General features: G+C 45.4%; 2 protein-coding genes and 1 non-coding gene across 5 annotated transcripts in view; 2 read left to right on the plus strand and 1 right to left on the minus strand.

Moving 5' to 3' along the window:
* PARG (poly(ADP-ribose) glycohydrolase) overlaps positions 1–135 on the minus strand; it is a 124,032-nt gene extending 123,897 nt beyond the window's left edge. The window contains exon 1 of one of the 2 annotated variants that reach the window (XM_008269836.5): positions 8–135. The gene's annotated coding sequence lies outside the window, so the exon portion shown is untranslated. The remainder of the gene's footprint in view (positions 1–7) is intronic. The other variant, XM_089314178.1, reaches the window with a different exon arrangement.
* Positions 132–21,482, plus strand: LOC100347175 (mitochondrial import inner membrane translocase subunit Tim23). 2 transcript variants are annotated; one of them, XM_002718345.6, is made up of 7 exons: positions 132–374; positions 3,281–3,339; positions 9,163–9,256; positions 9,749–9,833; positions 12,400–12,458; positions 14,155–14,265; positions 20,616–21,482. In XM_002718345.6, the coding sequence occupies exons 1-7, from the start codon at positions 269–271 to the stop codon at positions 20,729–20,731; spliced, it is 630 nt and encodes a 209-aa protein (XP_002718391.4). In that variant the 5' UTR covers positions 132–268; the 3' UTR covers positions 20,732–21,482. The 2 variants fall into 2 exon arrangements, with proteins under 2 accessions (XP_002718391.4, XP_089170308.1); XM_089314182.1 differs by lacking the exon at positions 3,281–3,339.
* Positions 11,722–11,928, plus strand: LOC127484331 (small nucleolar RNA SNORA74). Its single transcript, XR_007911197.3, has one exon. It is a non-coding gene; the product is annotated as a small nucleolar RNA SNORA74 (small nucleolar RNA).
* Positions 21,483–21,514: the final 32 nt, after the last annotated feature.

Here is a 21,514-nt window from a genome sequence, read left to right on the forward strand (position 1 = left end):
ACCCCACCTGGATGCGCCGCTTTGATTCCGGCTCCGTTCACTTTCCCACCACCGGAAAGCTGCCGTCAAGCGACCCCGACTTCCGGGACGCACACTGCCGCAAAACGGAAGTGTGGCGCTTAGCGAGAGCCGGCGCCCGGAAGGTCAGCGTGTGAAGGAGGCAGTGGCACCGTGGGGCTCCCCGCTGTGACTGAGGCGCCACTGCCGAGCCGGGGGCTGCCGGCCGGAGCCAGCGGCGGGAAGCACACGAGAGGTTGGCAGCGACAACATGGAGGGCGGCGGAGGAAGCGGCAACAAAACCACAGGGGGCTTGGCTGGCTTTTTCGGAGCCGGCGGAGCAGGTTACTCGCACGCAGACCTGGCCGGCGTCCCGCGTGAGTATCGGGTCTGAGTCCACGCCGCAAGCCCTGCTGGTTTTTTTTTTTAATTAGTTAATTTATTTTTTGGTGGTCTGCCCAGGCTTCAGTGTTGGCAGTGGACCTGCAGGCCGCTCTTTTCAAAATGGCCCGAGCTTTTAAGGCCGCGCGCTCTGCATCACGGAGCTGGGCTCTGAGAGGGACACGTGTTGGTTTTTTTTTTCTCGTCTGTATCCGGGCCTCGCGTTCCTTTACTGCCATCCATCACGGTCCCGTGGGTTGGCCCCGGGTACAGAGGCGCACCGGGCTCTGGGAGTCACCGTTTCAGGCTGGGAAGCCCCGAAGTTCGCTTTTACTCACTTAAAATCTGGGTCGTAAATCGATTACACGTAAAAGAAAGTCAGAAATAAGACAGGGGCTGGGGAGTCAGCTCGGAGGCTGTCTTGGAGGAGCCGGGAAATGGGCTGAACCTGACCGGTGCTTTGTAAACGTGGTGGGGGCAGGGGAGCCGGGAGAGGATTGGGGGACGGGGGATAATGTGACATCTAAGTTGGGGAGGTGCGAACGCTCTGCCCTTGGCTGGCCTCGACCCGTTCCTTGGGACCTCGGCTCGTACTATTTCTCTAAGTCCGTCACCACCGATGCCGAGAATACAGCTCCTTCCTAAACCCCGGGCCCTGGCAGAGGTGAATTAGGCGCCTGAAGATGCCCTCCTTTGGATGAAGTGGGACATGGGACAGGGCGGCGCCGACTTTGCTGGGCGCAGGGCTTGGCGGCGGCTTCAACAGAAAGAGGACTGCTGCTCTGCCGACGCTTGCGTGAGTTAAAATCCTGCAGGTCGTGCTCAGCCCGGCAAGGGAGCAGGTGTAGAACAGGGTTGTGGGACGGTACCGCTCGAGAAAGCAACAGCCCAAGAGCTTGCGAAAGAGGTAACCTTCTGGGTTCTCTAAAGATAATGAAGTTTCTAAAAGGAGAGAAGGGAGGAAGGTGGAAAAAGCAGAAAACGCCTTCCAGAAGCAGTAACTTGGAGCAGCCCCTGTCTGGTCTGTTGAGCCGTTTTCTTAGTTTTTTCATTTCATTTTATTTTGTTTTCTTTTTCTTTCTTGGAAAAGAGGAAGAGGGGTGGGAGAGTGGGTACAGTGGGAAGAATTACTGTGTTCCAGATGTTATGAGATACATACCAATAAAAAAAGACAAAAAGCAGCAGGAGAGCCCTCCCCTGACAGTAATAGCAGGGCCTAGAAGGGAAGTGCCCAAAACACAGCGACTTGGAGTGTGCAAACAGCTGTTTGGCCAGCAGGGTAGAAAGTGATGAGAACCAGGTAGCCCTGTTTGGATTGATGACAGGGGAGCCCCAAGGCTGCTTTCCCTTTGAGGAAGTTCCTCTAGTAGCTGTGTAGAGTCAATTGAAGGAGTGAGGGGAAGGGACAGGAAAGTTGTTTCTAGCCGGCGCCTCAGTTCACTAGGCTAATCCTCCGCCTTGCGGCGCTGGTACACCGGGTTCTAGTCCCAGTCGGGGCACCGGATTCTGTCCCGGTTGCCCCTCTTCCAGGCCAGCTCTCTGCTGTGGCCAGGGAGTGCAGTGGAGGATGGCCCAAGTGCTTGGGCCCTGCACCCCATGGGAGACCAGGAGAAGCACCTGGCTCCTGCCATCGGATCAGCACGGTGCGCTGGCCACAGCGCGCCGGCCACGGCGGCCATTGGAGGGTGAACCAACGGCAAAAGGAAGACCTTTCTCTCTGTCTCTGTCTGTCTCTCTCTCTCTCTCTCTCTCTCTCACTCACTCACTCTCACTGTCCACTCTGCCTGTCAAAAATAAAAAAAAAAAAGTTGTTTCTGAGAGATTTGATGGTTGGACTAGGATGTTAAATAACAAAATTCAAATTAGATACTGAAAACGGAAATAATAGGACTTTCAGATTGATGATGAGAGTGGTGGGCAGCCATCCGAGATAGAGAGGATCCAAAGCTTCAATTTAAAATTTGGTAAAGTTGACTTTTCTTGATAGATTTTTTTTTTTGCTTGCCTGTTGTCAAAGTTGGTGGAATTCAAGTCTGCATCAAGTTTGCATTTGCTTTGGAACTAACTCATTCCTGTAGTCGTGGCCCGAGAATTCTCTGCCTTGACACACCAAGTCATTAAGCCCCGAGTGAGTGACTTGAAGTATTTATACACATACCGCACAGAAACCAAACCCGCCACTGTTTTTCACGTGGAATTGAGTGCTCTTTCATCAAGCTTTCTTGTTAGTAAGTTGAGAAAAATAATATCTTTGTAATTGGTCTGTGCCATGTTTCCCTGCTAATTTGTTGATTTGATCTGTTTTTTTTGTGTGTGTGTTTTTTTTTTTTTTTTTTTTTTGACAGAGTAGACCGTGAGAGAGAGAGACAGAAAGGTCTTCCTTTGCCATTGGTTCACCCTCCAATGGCCACCACGGCCGGCACGCTGCAGCTGGCGCACTGCACTGATCCGATGGCAGGAGCCAGGTACTTCTCCTGGTCTCCCATGGGGTGCAGGGCCCAAGCACTTGGGCCATCCTCCACTGCACTCCCTGGCCACAGCAGAGAGCTGGCCTGGAAGAGGGGCAACCGGGACAGAATCCGGCGCCCCGACCGGGGCTAGAACCTGGTGTGCCGGTGCTGCAGGCGGAGGATTAGCCTAGTGAGCCGCGGTGCCGGCCGATTTGATCTGTCTTATTGCCAGTATCTTACTGGTTTGAGATCTTGAGCCACCAGGCCAAGACTTCCTATGGGATTAGGGGTCCAAGGACCCAAACTGATAGAACAAGATCAAATGGAAACATTTTCCAGTTTCAGTGAGCCTATAAATCAAAATAGCAAAATATATTATAATCAGGAGCTGAATTAACTCAAAATAATGTTAGAGAATTTTGTTGCAATGTGACATTTTGTTTTCTCTCTAGTAACTGGAATGAATCCTCTGTCTCCTTATTTAAATGTGGATCCACGGTATCTTGTGCAGGTAAGGTTAACATTTTACTAGATTGGTACCTTATCTTACCATGTAAAAAAAGCCAAATACTTCAACTATCATTTATACAAAATCTCTAGTCTCCAGGACCGTTTTTTTTTCTCTCACAAGCCTTATGACCTTGGTTTGCATTTCTCCCTGAAACCAGTTAACTCCTTTCAAAAGTTCACTTTTCAAAACCAACAAGAAAATAATTAAAAGCACACAATTAAAAGTATGGGAGTAGATAGTTAGGAGATTTGTTTGTAAAGCTCAGTTTGCAGTTTCAGGGTGCTGTACTAGGCATCAGAGCTATGATGCTTAGAGTAGTGGTTGGAGGCCTCAGGAAAGCAGCATTGATTAACATCTGAAAACCAGTTAACACACTGTGTCATCAGGAAAGAATACAGGACATAAAGCCTGTGGTTTTCTCAACAGCTGCAGAAAATAGGATAATGATAGCCAGCAGCCCTTCATGATTTAAGACATACTCACACTAGAACTAGCAGGGCATTTCTTCAGCTTACGAAATGGCACCTACAGAATATCCAAAGCTAGTGCACAGAATAGAGAGACTGAATGTGGTCCTCCTGGGTTTACAAGTGTGTCTACTCTCCTCACTTCTGTTTAACAGTGTCTAGCCAGCGCAGTTAGCAAGAGAATGAAATGGCATCCAGACTGAAAAGGAAGAAGTGAAACTGCAAATTACATGAATTTGTCTGTAGACAATCACAGAAAACCACATACACAAAAGTGTTAGAACCAGTAAATGAACTCATAAATCAGATAAATTTCTATGCAGTAGCAATGAAAACTGCAAAAATTCAGTTATGAAAACAATTCCATTACCAAAAGCATCAAAAAGATGAAAATACTTAGAAATAAACTTAACAGAAGTACAAAAATTATCCTCTGTAGTTTAAAACCCACAAAACATTGAAAAAAAAAAAAAAACGAAGATTAAATAAATGGAAAGCCATCCTTGTTCTTAGAAAATTTAATATAGTTAAAATAAAAATACTGTCCAAATTGTTCTAAAAATTCAGTATAGTGACAAAAAACCCAGTTGGCTTTTGCAGAAATTAATAAACTGTCCCTAAAATTTATGTGGAAAGTTAGGGGACACAGTAGCCCAACAATCTTCAACAACAATAAACAAATTGGGGGACTTAAACTTTGCAGTTCCAAGACTTAACTACAGTGATCAAAAAGTTGTGGTGCTAGCATAAGTATATATCTATAGATCAATTAAATTCAACCCAGAAAAATAAACTAGCATTCTTTATAGTCACTAGTTTTCAACAAGGGTGCCAAAACAATTAAGTAGGGAAAAAATATTCTTTTCAATAATTGATGCTGGGGTGACTTGAATTCATGTTCCAAAGAATGATGAGATGGACAGCAGTTGATGCCAGTTGGATGCCTGAATCCCATGTCAGAATATCTGCGTTCAAGTCCTGCCACTGCTTCCAATTCCAGTTTCTTAGATTTCCAGAAGCCTGACTGGTGAAAAGAAATATTGATCAGTTTAATCTAAATTTCTGTGCTTTATATAACACCATCAAGGAAGGGAAAAGACAGCTTACACACTGGGAGAAAATACTTGTAAATCACCTACCTGATAAGGGACTTAAATCTAAAATAATATTTTAAAACCCAGTTATAAAATGGGGATGGGATCAGTATGGTTCTCCATGAGAGAGTCAGTTTCCAGTAGTCGCATGAAGGCTCTCTGATGGCATTAATTTGAGAAACGCAGATCACAAAATCACAATGAGAAACCAATTCCGATCCACTGGAATGACGATAGTCAGACAACAAACAAGTATTTGTGAGGCTGTGGAGAACTGGGCCTTCTTTATATACAGCGAGTGGGAATGTAAAGTGATACAACTGCTTTGGAAACAGTCTGGCAGCTTCTCAAAATATTAAAAAGCATTACTTTGTGACCTGGCACTTCCCTCTTAGGTAAGAGTGTATGCCTAAAAGGATTAAAAGCATGTTCAGGGACAAGTGGCACATGAATATTCATAGTAGCATTATTCATAATAGCCAAGAATTCATAATAGCCAAGAAGTGGAAACAAACCAGATGTCTACCAACTAATGAGTGGGTAAGCTAAATGTGTTAATACTGAAACAATGGAATATTTTGCAGTAAAAAAGAATGAATTACTGATCCATGCTTCGGCATGGATGAACCTTGAAAACTTGGTTAAATGAAAGAGGCCAGTCACAAACAAGCACATATTGCTTGATTCTGTTTGTGTGAAATGTAGGCAGATACATTGACAAGAAGTAGAGCAGGCACTGCCAAGGTTTGGTTGTAGGGATGACTGGAAAATTATGGGGATGGAGTTCCTTAGGTGATGCTCTAACGCTGATTGTGCTTCGTCGCACAATTCTGAAGATTCTGAAAACCATTGAATTGTTTACTTTAAATAGGTGGATTACATGGTCTATAAGCTACATATAGTAATGGGGTTTTTGTGACAGCTTTGTGTTTCTTGTTAGGGTTAAGTGTTCAAGTGGAAGCAAGTTGATGGTTAGGACCTTGCCAGTTAAAAATTGTGTTGTTTTTAAGGGAGTTGTTATCTGCTAACCCAGGGTGTGTTGATTTTTACTCTAAAAGACCCCCCGTATCAGTTGTTTGCCCCTAATTTTAAAATAAATTACATTGTTTTGATTAAATGTTGGATCTGATGTTGAAGACTGTGCTAGACTCCAGTTACAGGTACAGTGCCATTGTGGCTCCACATTGCTAGCATGGGGCTCGGTAAGCTCAGACATGAAGACTTTGTATCTAAAAAAATTGTGATTTCTTCATCACAAACCATTATACTGATATCTTCTATTAGAATTACAGAAGGACTTCAGAATTGAAAAACCTGTTTTCTAAACCTCATTGTCTCCGTTATTATAAATGACCAAGGAAAACATAAATTTAAAGACAATACCTTAATAATTCATACTGTAGAGCCTTTTTCTTAATCTTGAATAGTTCACATCAGCTCATAATACAGTGGTTTATTTGTGCCGCAGCTTCTCTCTGGGCACTCTGTGATTTCTCTTGCTGGTGCTTTTTATTGTCACTGCTCCATCCTCACTGAAATGTTCTGTAAAAAAGCTGAAGCAGTGCATTTTTCTCTTGTTAGTCCAGATGATTATCTGGGATAGAAACAATGTAAATATTTCCAACATTGACCGTGTCCACTGCATGTGATCTCAGCCTTCTGTTTCCTCACGTACACTGCCGTGCATTCTTGGGCTTGTTGCTCTTCTGTATTAGCAAACGCTGGCACTTAGAGTATTTAGTGACATGGGTTTCCTAGAGTGTTGGCAGTCCAAGTTCAATGAGCACTTTCCCACGTATCTTCCCTAGATTCAGTACTGTGACGTCAGCCTTGTTTGTGCGGGATTTGCTTCAGCTCTTGTGACTTCTCACTGTGATCGACACTAGCTTGCTTGCCTTTTTTTTTTTTTTTTTTTTTTTTGACAGACAGAGTTAGACAGTGAGAGAGACAGAGACAGAGAGAAAGGTCTTCCTTCCATTGGTTCACCCCCCCAAATGGCTGCCACGGCCGGCATGCTGTGCCGATCCGAAGCCAGGAGCCAGGTGCTTCTCCTGGTCTCCCATGGGGTGCAGGAGCCCAAGCACTTGGGCCATCCTCCACTGCCTTCCCAGGCCACAGCAGAGAGCTGGACTGGAAGAGGAGCAACCTGGAGTAGAACCCGGCGCCCCAGCTGGGACTAGAATCCCGGGGTGCTGGCGCCACAGGTGGAGGATTAGCTAAGTGAGCCGCGGGGCTGGCAGCACTAGCTTAACACTAGCACTTACTCTTGCTGGATGATGGTCATTACAGCCATTTAAAAAAATTTTCTGTGTTTACTCCGTGGTGTGTTTCTGGATTGAAGGATAATTATTTACCTTATGTGGTTAAATATACATTTCTAAAAATCTCAAACAAGAACATTTGGTATGACAGTGAAGAAGGACACTGCTAGCAGTGACTACATCCCATGTCGGATGCCTGGGTTTGAGTGTCAGCTCTGCTTCTGGGTCCAGCTTCCTGCTGGTGTGCACTCTGAAACGCACCGTTTAATGGTTCAGTACTTGGATCCTTGCCACCTTGTGGGAGACCCAGATTGAGTTCTGGGCTCCCGACTGGCCTGGTTCAGCACCAGTTGCGAGGATTTGGAAAACGAACCAGCAGATAGGAGCTCTCCCTGCCACCCCGTGTGTGTGTATGTGTGTGTGTGTGTGTGTCTGCTTTAAAAGTCAAAAAGCCCCCAAAATTGATAATATGATGTACAATATATCATGACAAGGAGCCTACTCAGCTTACTTATTGACACCCAACAGATCATTTTTGTGTGATAAAACTAGATATGCTTGTTTATTTTATTTTTAAAGATTTTATTTTTATTTATTTGAGAGAAAGATTTACAGACAGTGAGAGGGAGAGAAAGAGAGAAAGGTCTTCTATCTGCTGGTTCACTCCCCAAATGGCTGCAACAGCTGAAGCAAGCCGATCTGAAGCCAGGAACCAGGAGTGTCTTCTGGGTCTTCCACACGGGTGCAAAGGGCCCAAGCGCTCAGGCCATCTTCTGTTTCCCCAGGCCATAGAGAGCTGGATCGAAGTACAGCACCTGAACTTGGAACTGGTGCCTGTATGGGATGCCGGCACTGTAGGCGGAGGATTAACCTACTGTGCCACAGCCCTGGCCCCAGTATGCTTATTTATTGTGGGTTTGGTGAGGATGTGTGCATGTGCTTAAAATCAGAAATCCGCATCAGAAATGCATTTACCAAGGTTCTTGTTAGTGGTCTCTACTGTGTTAATTGTGGCACTTTTGTTGGCCATTTTTGCATAAAAAGCTTGGCAAAGAGTTGAGTGTGATCTTCAAGGTCAGTCATTTTGTTGTGCTCAGCGCAGGGTTTTAGATGACCTTCCAGGGAATTATGCCAAGTTTTTGTGTGCATTTACTGGAAAGAGGGTCTGCTGTTTTCCAGGATAACCAAAGTCTGACATGTTCCTCAGACTCTGAAGAATTGTTAAGGGAGTAGTTGAGTTTTAATGGTCTTAGCTCATTTTTATGATCATGTGGTCGTAAACACAGCAAGATTGTGCTCACTAAATAGCTGTGAAAAATGAAAGTTACTGTCTCCTTCCAGATGGGTAGTCAGCCAGCTGCTTCTCCTGGTTTTCAGTATACCATCTTCTAGAACTGTCCTTTTTAAACTGCTTAACGCTGTTACTTTAAATGTATCGCTTAGTAAGGCAGATGACAATCAGCCACATTTACATTAGGAAGGAAACACAATGATTTATTCTTTTCTTTTCAAAAAGTTTGAGAGGAGTTCTTCCCTCCGCTGATTTACTTGCTAAAAGCCAACAGCTGGGGCTAAACCATGCCAGCGTCAGGAGCCCAGAACTCAGTCTAGGTCTCTCACCTGAGCGGCAAAAACCCTGGCAGCATTAGAGCCGTGGCCTGCTGCCTCTCAAGGTGCACATTAGCAGACGCGAGGTTGAGACTCAGACCCAGGTGTTCTGATGTGGAGTGAAGGATTCCCGAGTGGTGTCTGCACCATTGGGCCCCTCAGCCTGCAAACAGAATTCTACAGGAGACTCGTGAGAACTGAGCGTGTGTTGTGCTATTTCATTTCACTTTGATGTAAGTATTGCTCTTATTGCAGAAAGGTTTTTGTTTGACTACATATAATTGAGTTTGAACTAATTTAAGGCTTTTGCTTTTTGCAAAAAACTGCTGTGGGAAGTTTATAATGCAGGTCTTGAGGGGGCACTCAGCTTGGTTTTCGTTATTACTTTTGCAGGATACAGATGAGTTTATTTTACCAACGGGAGCTAATAAAACCCGGGGCAGATTCGAGTTGGCCTTCTTTACTATTGGAGGATGTTGCATGACAGGTGGGTGTAATAATTTTTCTTTTTTAATTAATTAGAGAGGCAGAGTTACAGAGAGAAAGGTCTTCCATCTACTTGTTCACTCCCTAGATGGCCGCAACAGCTGGAGCTGGGCTGATCCAGAGCCAGGAGTTTCTTCCAGGTCTCCCACGTGGGTGCAGGGGCCCAAACCTGGGCCATCTTCCACTGCTTTCCCAGGCCAAAGCAGAGAGCTGGATCGGAAGTGGAGCAGCTAGGACTCCAACCAGTGCCCATATGGGATGCTGGTGCTGTAGGCAGAGGCTTAGCCCACTATGCTACAGCGCTGACTCCAGTAATTTTTTTCTTAAGTGTCCTCTGTTCAAGTAGTTGATGGCACTTAAAAAGCAGTTAGAATACTAGATTCAGGGGTTCTTGTGAAAAATTATTTATCATCATATTAAAATTTTAAAGTCAGAAGTGCAGTTTTTAAATGTAATGCTGTATCATTTGGCTGAATTATTTATGATTTACCAGGGGCTGCATTTGGGGCAGTGAACGGTCTTCGGCTAGGATTGAAGGAAACCCAGAACATGGCCTGGTCCAAACCAAGAAACGTACAGTAAGTCTTGTACCCGTCTGATGAAGTGGTGGCAGGATAGCAGCGTCTGCTTTGTTGCTTTGATGGGTATAACCTTGCAAATACATGAGCTTTACAAATGTTTGCAGTGTATGTTAGTTTTTTTTTTTATCCCCTCCCCCCATTTTTAAATCTTACCCAAAATAAAAGGCAAAAAGAAGATCAGATTGATGAGTGCAAGTCGGTGTCTCGTAGGCAGCCGCTGCTCCCCTAGCCCGACTTCCCTTGGCCCACATGACACGCTCGTCAAGTTGCTGGTTGCTGATGAGAAATGCGTGGGCCAGGGCTGTGGGAAGGGACATGAGCAGCATGTGAGCGTGACACTGGGTCTGCCGTCCTTGAGCTCGCTGACTTCACTCCCGGCCTGAGGTGGAGCTCCACAGAAACTAATGCCATTCCTGGACCCAGGGGCAGTTGCACAAGGAGAGGGCAGTCTTGGGTGGGGAACTGCGCAGTCCATGGGCAAGGGAAAATGCCATTAGAAGGGTTGGAAGGTGTCTGAGATGTGTTTTCATCCGACCTAAGAAGTAGACAGGCTCGAGTCCCTGTTGGTAGTGCATCGTGCAGTTCTGCATGTGTTTGTACTGCATGTAAGTGGAATTGCATAGTAGGTGTTCTGCGATGGCTCATGGTTCAGTTGCTGGGATTCTGAGCTCTTAACTTCCTTACATACTGTTCAGCCAGCAGGTGGCAGCAGGTGCACTAGAATTAAACTTGGGAAACCAACAGGCCTGTCAAGTTCTTCATATTCCTGTCACTGTGTGGATTGCTGTACTTACAATATCAGTGCAGAATCTTCAATTTTAGCTTTTTGTATTATGGGGCATTTTAAATATATTCAAAATTAGGCATATATATATTCAAAAATATATTCAAAAGTTGGTATAATGAACACGTAAATCATAGTCCTCAACAGCTGTCAGCCATGACCAGTTGGGTCCCATTGCCTTCTCACTCCTAATATTTGAAACAAAGTTTTAAACATTTAAATATGAATTCGACAGTAGACGGTATCCCAGAAAAAATAACCTTCATTTTTTTAAACAATAGTAGTTATATAATTAATTAATCCGTTCTCCTTACGTGGGGAGATAGCATTTAATAATGGAAAAAAGGTGGGATTTAGAACCACGCACACGCAGGCAGCTGCAGAATCCTAGTTTCATTACTGCTTTGTGATCTTGGCTAAGCTTTCTGTACTTTCTGCCTTTAAGAACTGAGAGATGATATAAAGTGAGAAGTAGGTAAGGACTTCATAAGTACAAGTATGTTACCAAGTCATACCCCAAGGAGTTTTGCCAGTACAGTGCCACTAGCAGTACAATAATGACATTGGCTTTAAAGCTTATTACAAAGGGAAAAACAGGCCGGCGCCGCGGCTCACTAGGCTAATCCTCCGCCTAGCGGCGCCGGCACACCGGGTTCTAGTCCCAGTCGGGGCGCCGGATTCTGTCCCGGTTGCCCCTCTTCCAGGCCAGCCCTCTGCTGTGGCCCGGGAGTGCAGTGGAGGATGGCCCAAGTGCTTGGGCCCTGCACCCCATGGGAGACCAGGAAAAGCACCTGGCTCCTGGCTCCTGCCATCGGATCAGCACGGTGCGCCGGCCGCATCGCGCTGGCCGCGGCGGCCATTGGAGGGTGAACCAACGGCAAAGGAAGACCTTTCTCTCTGTCTCTCTCTCTCTCTCTCTCTCCCTGTCCACTCTGCCTGTCAAAAAAAAACAAAAAAACAAAGCAAACAAAGGGAAAAACAGTGTGCTGAACTTAAAATATTTATTAGTGAGTAAGTAACATAGTTACTAATCTTTTAGAAGTAGTACCACATTTATTAGGGTAGAACATTAATTAAATGAGTAGTTTTACTTCCATAATTTCCAGCAGTAGTCAGCTGTCCGGACAGATCCATTCCTGTGACAGTGTTACACTGCTGGGAGAGCAATGTCTTGCCTTCTTCATCCAGTTGCTTCCCTCACCGTTCTGGTGGCAGGTGGCACTGGTGCAGGGCAGAACTGTGCTTCCTTGAGAGTGTGCTAAGCATTTCGTTTTTTGGCTGCTTAGTTCTAGTCTGGGAGCAGACACAGAGTGCTTGTCTATGTGTTCTACTGAGACAGCTCTTTGCTTTTCTTTAATTCTACTTTGTAATTCTTTAATACTATTTAGTATTCTAAGTATATACTCCTCTCCCAAAAAGAGAGGGTAGTTTGTCATAATTACAGTGATATTTTTTACATAAGTCAGTTTCTATATGCTTCTTTATAAAATCTGTTCCAGGCTGTTCCATGAAGCTTTGCATATTTGGTATGTGTTTTATATATTTAATGAAAGAGTTTTCCTCAGTGATTGCTCACACTGTTGAATGTTTTACCCTAACTTCATTGGAATATAGCCATCATAAAGGTGACATCTGAGAAGGTATTAAAAAAATTTTAATTTAGAAAACTTTGAGACTTAGTTACTGGCATTTGGAATAGCTCCTGTTACGGTTTTTGAAGATTACTAGAGAAATAATGATTCTCAATGCAGATTCTTTCTCCTTGTTCTCCCCTGGTAGGATTTTGAATATGGTGACTAGGCAAGGTGCACTTTGGGCTAATACTCTAGGATCTCTGGGTAAGTAGAGCTCTCCTTTGATAATAAATTGTTAATGTAAAGAAAAAACATGCAAGTATCATGAACAGTTTGATCAACCAGAATTCTGGTCTTAGTACATGAAACGTCTATGTTTAGATCTACTGTGGTGAACCGTGTAGATCCAACTTAGGGAAAGACCATGAACTATAGCACAAAAACTCAGGTGCTGAGACCTTTCTAAATACCATTTTGAATGTTTTAAATCTTTAAAAATCCTGCATACTTTCCTGTCCAAGCAGGATACCACATAAAATCATTTGTTCACACTAAATGTAATCCAGATATTTAGGTACAAGGCAAAGGGCTTTGTGTGTGAGGAAGGGTTCAAAGTCCTGTCATGGGGCCTGGGAGATTAACCCAGCCTTCCTACTATGTTTTCTTAATAGCTGTTCAGTCTGTTCCCTGAGTAGATTCTGAGGCCCTAATGGGTTCTTTGTAGATAATAGAAACATTTGCAGTTGTAGGCAAGGGGTAGTGTAGTGATGCCTAGTCAGAACCAGATGCCTGTCACACCATATTGCGTGTGAGTGATTGGCTCTCCTGATTATAGATGACTTACAGTAGACCTACTTGGGGCACATATGCCCTGAGAGTCAAGGTTTTCACAATGTATTAATGTGGTTGAAAGTCCAAATATCTTTTAATTGTGGTAGATTAAGTAAGGCAGAGTGTAGATAATTTAAAGCTAGGAAAAGCCTCTGTTGTGACTAAGACCCCTGCCGGTCGTGGGATGTGGAGGCTGTAATCAGATTGGTGTATTAGATCTTTAGTGGCTACTTCATATGCACCTGCGTTCCTCTGACCCCCTTCACATATCACTCCTCTTTCTGTGGTTTTAATTGGATACCTAGAGTAGCCAGGGACTTTCTGCATCTTGGCACTGCAGAGTCCCCCATTCCAGGAACTTGTCCCATCCTCTATACATTGGTATGGCTCATTGCACACCTGTTCCCTTGTAATGTGACCGGTCCCAGTGTTCTGTTCATGTTCAGTTTCAGGTAAGTTTGAATGTGAAGATGATTATCTGTAGCAGTGTAAAAATACAACCACAGAGGCTGAGCTTAAGCAAGTGTTGGAAGGGTCACGTGTAGCTAGAGTTTTGAAAAAGAGTAAGAAGGTTTAATATGTTCATGCCTGAGAAGAATCTGCGAAGGCATGGAGGAAGGGTGATTCGGGGACTGATCTTTAAAGCTAAATGGTGCTTGTGTTACGGTTTTTATACACATGGGAATCAAACCTCCCATTTTTTAAAATTGTGTTTTTTCTTACAATAGAAAGAGAGTGTGTGAAATCCAAAGTAGAGCTGTTATGGGTGACATATGAGTGAAAATTTAAAATATTCTTGGGATTCCCCGGTGGTGCTTCCAGAAATAGCTTCTGGTTTTGAATCTTTCCAGGCATCCCTGCTACTCAGAGTCATGCTGCAGCACACGTGTGCTTGACCGTGTGATGGTGAATACAGCTCACCCTGTGTTTGCTGAAGTGACTCCATAGTCTCACACTGTGTGGGAAGTCCCTTTCCAGATCAGTGCAGATGGTGTCAGTGCTCTTGATGGCCATTTTATTTATTGTTAGAAGCAGTGTTTCTACTTTTGGATAGATGTATTTAAGCGTAGTGGCCATACAGACCTTTTAATTACATTTGCATCACTATGCTCTTCCATTTTCCCTTTAGCTTTGCTCTATAGTGCATTTGGTGTCATCATTGAGAAAACTCGCGGGGCAGAAGATGACCTGAACACAGTAGCAGCCGGAACCATGACGGGCATGTTGTATAAATGCACAGGTACTATTGATTGAGAGCTATCTTACTCTGCTTGAAGTGTGCTTTTATCTATGCTGTAAGTTCAAAAGCGTGAAGTGTATTGACATTGTTATGCAACCAATTCCCAGAACTTTCTCATCTTACAAAAAAGATACTCTGTAGCCATGAAACAGCAACTCCCTACTAACCACCTGCCCCCAGCTCCTGGCCATCTTGTTCTTTCTGTGTGATCAGTAGTGCGCCACTAAAGAGCTGTGTGAGCAGGTAGCAGTAACTTCTCTGAATTTCAGTGCAATAAATAATAATAATAAAGACTGAAAAATCAAGAATAGTAATAGTTACTTAGACACATGAAGATAAAGATCAAAAGAATTAGGCACAGGTATGTGGCCGAATGGTTAAGACACATCCAGCATCAGAGTATCTGAGTCCTATTCCTGGCTCTGGCTCCTGACTCCAGCTTCCTGCTAATGCAGGCTCAAGGCAGTAGTGCCGGCTCGAGTAATCGGGTTCCTGCCACCCACACGGGAAACCTGGGTTGAGTACAGAGCCTGTTACCTTTTTCATGGTACCCAGTTGCCCCCAGGGAAATTTTCTAGAAAAGGGAACGATGGGAACGGTAAGCTAGGCTTTAAGAATAGGCTGCATTTCAAATTATGGGAGGGGAAAGTCCAGAAAAAGAGTTCAGGCTTCAGGCATGGAAAGCCAGGGTGAGAAATTCAGATTTAGACCAGAAGGTTGCGTGTGTCTCATCATCAGAGGTTTTTGGACAGGGAGTGTTAGAATCATATTTGAGGAAGATTAACCTAGAAATAGTAGGTGGATAAAATGAACTAGTGGTAGAAATCTGAAGGAGGTTTATTTTGGTTTCCCAGCTTTGCATAGTCACAGTCCAAGATGGGGTGGTCTCCAGTGAGCTGAGCACTTCTCCCCTGGCCCACATAGTCAGATTAAATTCCCACCTTCTTGGTGCTATCCAGTGTATGACCTTGAGATTTGATCATCTGAATGAGTTTGGGAGCCACATCCTATTCAAACTGTAGCATAGCCTGAAGTCAAATGGTCAAAGAAAAATAGTACTGGGGCTGGCGCTGTGGCACAGTGGATAAAGCCACCACCTGCAGGGCCGGCATCTCGTATGGGTGCTAGTTCGAGTCCCGCTGCTCCACTTCCGGTCCAGCTCTCTGCTATGGCCTGGGAAAGCAGTGGAAGATGGTCCAAGTCCTTGGGCCCCTGTACCCACTTGGGAGACCCAGAGGAAGCTCCTGGCTTCGGATTGGTGCAGCTCTGACCATTGTGGCCATCTGGGGAGTGAACCAGCAGTGAACCAACTTCCCTCCCTCCCTCCCTCTCTCTCTCTCTCTCTCTCTCTCTGCGCCTCTGCCTCTCTGTAACTCTGCCTGCAAATAAGTAAATCTTTAAAAAAAAAAATAGAAAAATCATACGACAGAAGTTAGGGACTTCTGTGATGAGGGCTTCGGCTTGGGTGATGGTGGCAAGCTTCACAGCTGGGGAAGGGGGGCTGCTGAGGGAGAGGTGGAGGTGGACGTGCACTGGGTCCCCAGAAGCCTGTTTCCTGCTCCATTATTTCCCTGTGTTGCTGTGGAGAAGCCGTGTGCGTGGCTCTGAAGGCACAGCTCGCTGTGCTGGGCTTCCTCGCTGCTCCTTGTCCACCCCTTCATTGCAGTCCCGTCCAGGCAGGGCTCAGCTCAGTAGCGAGGTCAGTTTAACTTCCCACGGTACTGTGCCCTGGAGGACTGTTTTCTGTCGCCAGTAGCTGGTCATTCGGGCTTGCCTGTCTGTGGGTGAGAGGAGTCTTTATCCCACACTCCTGTGAGGGTCTTACTATGTTAGGGCAGGCCTGGGGCACACCAGGCTGCGGGCCACACAAGGCCCGTAGAGTCGTTCGGGCTGGCCCTGCCAAGGCAGCTGCAGGTGGGTCTCAGTCCATTAAGTCTGGAGCAGGCTCACGTTTAAGTTGGTATTCTGTGTGGCCCACGAATGGTGCGGTAAACATCCCTGGTCCTTGGCAGAGCAGAGGCTCCCCACCCCGTTTCAGAGGGCCACACCCGCAGCTGACCTTCCCGGTGTGGAGTCTTCTCAGCAGAGGGTCAGAGTTCCGCTGCACATTGTGATAAACACTTTGAGGCCCAGACGTGACTGAGAATGCGAAGTCTGGAAAGCCCGATGCCCCGCGTGGCCTGTCAGGCTGTGTGTGATTGTCTTGGCCATCACTGGCTCCAGATCCTACCACTCTTCCTTGTGCCTTTAACCCTGCTCTTGGGCCTTTGTTCTTGGGTTATCTGCTGAGAATGCTCCATCTAGACATGCAGCTCAGCTGCGTCATCCATCTGTGTTCAGACAGCACCCTCTGAAGCCTCTCGGGAACTGCTTTGCACCTGTGCCTTGGTTCGCTCTGGCGTAAAATTGCTTGCTCAGAGGACTTACATATTTAGAATGTTAGGAATGATGCCAAATTGTCTTTCCAAGTACTTGCTTACAGTGGCCAGTGTTAAGCATCAGCTACCTTTGCTTTTTTTTTTTTTTTTTTAATAAAGATTTATTTATTTATTTAAAAGTCAGAGTTAGAGAAGGAGAGGCAGAGAGAGTCTTTCATCCACTGGTTCACTCACCAGTTGGCTGCAACGGCCGGAGCTGCACCAATCTGAAACCAGGAGCCAGGAGCTTCTTCTGGGTCTCCCACACAGGTGCAGGGACCCAAGGACCTGGGCCATCTTCCACTACTTTCCCAGGCCAAAACAGAGAGCTGGATTGGAAGTGGAGCAGCTGGGTCTCGAACTGGTGCCCATATGGGATCCTGGTACCACAGGCGGCTTTACCTGCTACGCCACAGCACCATCCTCACCTTTGCATTTTTTATACCAGTTGGTGAAAGATATACCTTAATATTTGTTTCACTCTGCTTTTCCCTGGTTGCATGTGAGATTGAACAGTTGTTTAGTAGTCATTTTCTTTCTTCCTTGAAGTGCTTTGTCATATCCATTCTCTGTTTTTTCTTGGGTTGTCAGTTTTCAGCTGACTGATGTCTTTTATATGTTGGGGCATTCTTTCCCTTTACCTATTGTATATGTCACATGGATTCTTAGTTACTGGAAAAGTGTTGATGCCAGTGGTGGGAAAAACGAAGTTATCAAGAGATTCCTTTGGGGATGTGAAAATTTGCTTTGGAAGATGCGACATGTTGATAGCAGCATCATTCCCATTAGCCAGAAGCTGGCGTCAGCTCCAGTGTCCATTGATGGATGAGTGGTTACGCAAAACACAGTGTTCACCTCAGACTAGGATATTTTTCGGCCTCAGGAAGGAAGTTCCGACACCTGCTACTGCACAGGTGGACCTTGGGGCCTTCGCGTGGCATGAAATGAGCCAGTCACAAAAGGACAAGCATGGCGTGATTCTGCTTTTATGCGGTACTTAGAATAGCCAGAATCATGCAGTGCAGAATAGAATGGTGTTGGCCAAGAGCTGTTTAATGGACACACAGCGACTCAGTTTTGCAGGATGGACAGACTTGTCTGGAGGTGAATGCTGGTCACAGTAGCAGAGCAGTGCAGATGTACCTACTGCCTCTGAACCGAACATGTGAAAATGGTTAGGGGGGTAAGTTTTGTGTCACATGCATCATACCACAATTTGAAGAAGCATTTAAACAATGTGGAACAGTTCAGTGGTCCCTTCAAGAACGGCATTCGTAGGTAGATAAGTCTGTCCCCCTGAATCGGGGCACCAACTCCTGCTGGCAGCTGCCTGCCCAGTCACACTGTCTGAAGGCTAAGAATGTGTTTGACGTTTTTTAATAGGTAAAGTTAAGATGATTACCTAAGTACCTGCAAATAGGCTTTGACCCTTAAAGCCTAATGCACTCAGTCTCTGTCCCTTTTAACAAAGACTGCAGGGTTGTGGAAGAATGCAGGAAAGGAGCGAAAGCTGCTCACACAGCCAGGCTTGTTTGCTTTGCAGAGAGTGACCGTTGGGCCTGTGTGGTTGCTCCGTGTTCAGAGCACTAGATTTGCTGATTAATTTCCTGTGCTGCGCCTGGCTGGGCAAAAGTTGTTTGACTATAGAAAGCCTAAGACAAGGCCCTTAAACCTGTAACCAGCGGACAAGTTGGGAAACCCTGGAATTAGTGGGAAAGGATAAAATGTGGCTGGTTTGTGATGAAAGACTGTCCTTGAGTCAGGAGTAGCAATGCGAGTGAAGACCACCTGTGTTCTGTCTTTAGGCAGTAACTTTTCTCTGAGCTTGAAAGAAGGAATTTCAGTGATTTAAACTAAGTTTTTTATTTGGTCTGAAAATAGAAGGCTTCCTGAGACATTGTATTAATTTATAAAGGACATAGAATATGCCACTGGTGTCACAAAGATTAAAGCCTTTTAGAGCCCATTGTTATGCTTAAAAGAAAATTAAAAGAAATTCCCAGAGAAGCTTATTTCATAGCCAAGAAGTATGAGAGTACTACAAAAGTGTGGGAAATAGAATTAAAGGTAGGTTTATTTGGGAGCAAAAAAAAAATAATTTTGTTTTTTGAGATCCATGCATAGGAGGAATCTTCATGGAGTTCATAGGAAATGCAAGTTGTGAAAAATCTGTGTGTGGTTTTCAAAAATGTTTTTGCACCACTCTTTGAAGGGCCGTTTCAGTGAGAGCAGTCTTCCTCGAGGGCCAGGTAGAAGCCATGTGCTAAGCAGTGGCTTGTGGGTCTTCAGACCAGCGGGCTGACTGCCGCCCTGAGGACTGGAGCCTGGTGGGCTGGGCGCAAGTGCCAGGCTGGGCTGCGGCAGCATCTGTGAACTGAATGGGCTTCCAGCCGCCTGCCTTCTGCCATCTTCCTCCCACACACCGGTAGGCCCCTGGCCTTTGTTTCCTGTTGGTTCAGATGGAGTTGAGAGGATTACGTATCTGTTAACTGCCTCATTAAAGTTTAGGTCTCATAATGGAGCATAGTAACGTTGTCGCAGGTAATCCTTAGCATTTTTCCTCCTGTACCTTGGAACTGTTTTCCATTTTAGGAATTTGGTTTATAGTTGCGTTTATATTAATAAATGGTGTATATTTCCATTTTAGGAATTTGGTTTATTATTCAGCTTTTTATTGCCTTGTCAGAGACACAGTGTAGCCTTTAAGGAGCTGCCTCCCACTTGCTTTGATTAGTGGTTTTTCTGTTTACACCGTCTGCCACACAGTGGACAGCTGTTAGAGATGATGTCTGCAGCTTGTTTGGGTCTGCTTGCGAGAGATAAGTGTGGCACTCGCGGTGGACACGTCAGGGGAACCTAGGCAGCTCAGCTATCAGCAGTCTTCAGACTGGAGAGATTCCTGGAGGGAGTGGCCCGCGCTCTATCAGTGGAAGCCATGTGCTAGGTCACTCGTTGCAGAAGTGGTCAGTTCTGAGGTGTTCACTCAGCGGCATCGCCCGGTTTCACAGAACTGACCAGCACGGAGCGCAGAGGCCTCTGCTGAGGTAACCACCATCCCACGGGCCCACTCGAGCTTTGCCTTCCTGACACACCTCAGGACACACACCTTGCAGGTGCAGTGTAGGCCGGGGAAGCGTGTGATCCTGCTTGTTGGAGGAACTGCACCAGGATATCACTTTTTCAGAAGCTCCTTTGGACATCCCCATTCCTGTGGAGTTTCTTAATTTGGTTTCTCTTTACCATGTGAAATGTTGGGGCATTTTCTATTCTGAGAAATTTGTAGCTTCCTCTTATTAGGCTTGAGGACTATTTGAAAGCAAAAGTATTTTGTTCATTTTAAGTGAAATGCCCATTGCTCATCTTTTTCCACATAGAAAATTGCTGAGAGCAGTTCAAATTCTTGAACTTTTCAGCTAGTACGGGTTGTGTACCTCCGACACGCCAGTGCAGGAATAGGGAGTACTGGGTGGGGAGCACCTAACCCGAGGCCTGAGTGCAGCCATCTTATCACTGCTGTTTCTGGAGCCTTCAGACTCCGCATCTGGAGGGCCTGTCTGGAGTCAAGGCTGTTACAGGGCATCACCTTGTCTACAGCCTTAAACTCATCGACGGCACTAGTGAGGTTGGCTACATGACTAATAGCAATGGCTGATTCGGTTGCAACTTTGATAACTTCAGTAGGGGTGAGGTTTGTCCAGAAGTGCTCTGGGGACAATCTGGATTTAGAGAAATAAGAAATTTATGCTGGTGACCTTAAGCATAAGTTAGGCAGCTAAAAGTTACGAGACTAGGTATTACACGTGGTTGTTGTGAAAATTTAACTCCTAGGCCTAAGTGTTGATTTCTTGTATCTCTTGTAAGCTTTTTATCCCCCTGCGTCTTGCCACCTGGTGTAAGGGCACTGCTTCACGTTCTTTCCCCCTTCTCGCCCAGGTGGTCTCCGAGGGGCAGTACGAGGCGGCCTGGCAGGACTCACTCTCACTGGCCTCTACGCGCTCTACAACAACTGGGAGCACATGAAAGGCTCCCTGCTGCAGCAGTCGCTCTGAAGGCGCCACAGCCGCAGCCGTCGCCCAGATCAGCTTAGCAGGAGCTGCTCTGCCTACAGTTTGCTTTGGAAATTGGAGACTGGCTCTGACGAAGATTATGGATGGGTAACCAGGACTGGCACTCCTTGCCCTTAGTGAGCTGCAGCCAAAACCCTCGGTGGAGCTCACTGAGTTGTGTGGTTCTCTCCTCTGGAGGAGATGTTGAACCAGTTCTCTCCCCCCTCCTGAACGAGAAAGCCACTTATTCCCAGAATTCAGGTCCTTGCTGTAATACCCTATATATCACCAAGTTTGTTCACTTCATGATCCGAACGCTAATGATGCCCTGTATTCCAAATAAAGGGTGAAAACAGAGCTAAAGGTCTAACTCCAAGTAGAGGGGGTGTCTTCACTAGAATGTGTCTTCACTAGAATGTAAGTTACTCTTGGCCTTTTCTGCCCCAGCCAGGCCAAAACAAGATTTTCCTGTTGGTGTTGCAATGAAGGGCTACTGGTGGTATTAAGAGGTAGGGTAAGTTTACAGCAGTTTGGCACAAACTGATACTACAGCTCACCGTGTTTTGTGTTAACCATTAAAGCAGTGGACTAGAATACTGTGTCTAGCAATCATGTGTAAGCCTTTTTATCCTTTGTTACTGGGAATAATTAAGTTAAGACTCCTTTCAAGGAAGCCTTGGAAATAAGGACAAGTTTTTTAAATTTAATATTCGTAAGACATCTTAGTAAATAAATTATTTATTTATGTGTTCAAGTTGTTTCTCAGCCATATTCCTAACTAGATTA

This window comes from Oryctolagus cuniculus, chromosome 15 (genome assembly GCF_051225735.1).
Source record: "Oryctolagus cuniculus isolate XC-2025 breed Fujian yellow rabbit chromosome 15, ASM5122573v1, whole genome shotgun sequence".
NCBI classification, from domain to species: domain Eukaryota; kingdom Metazoa; phylum Chordata; class Mammalia; order Lagomorpha; family Leporidae; genus Oryctolagus; species Oryctolagus cuniculus.

Excerpts from the sequence above, each read along its gene's own strand:
- LOC100347175 (XM_002718345.6), top strand. The coding sequence starts at position 269 with ATGGAGGGCGGCGGAGGAAGCGGCAACAAAACCACAGGGGGCTTGGCT. Across the intron at positions 3,340-9,162 it reads ATCCACGGTATCTTGTGCAG|GATACAGATGAGTTTATTTT; the intron begins GTAAGGTTAACA and ends TTACTTTTGCAG. Across the intron at positions 12,459-14,154 it reads TAATACTCTAGGATCTCTGG|CTTTGCTCTATAGTGCATTT; the intron begins GTAAGTAGAGCT and ends TTTTCCCTTTAG.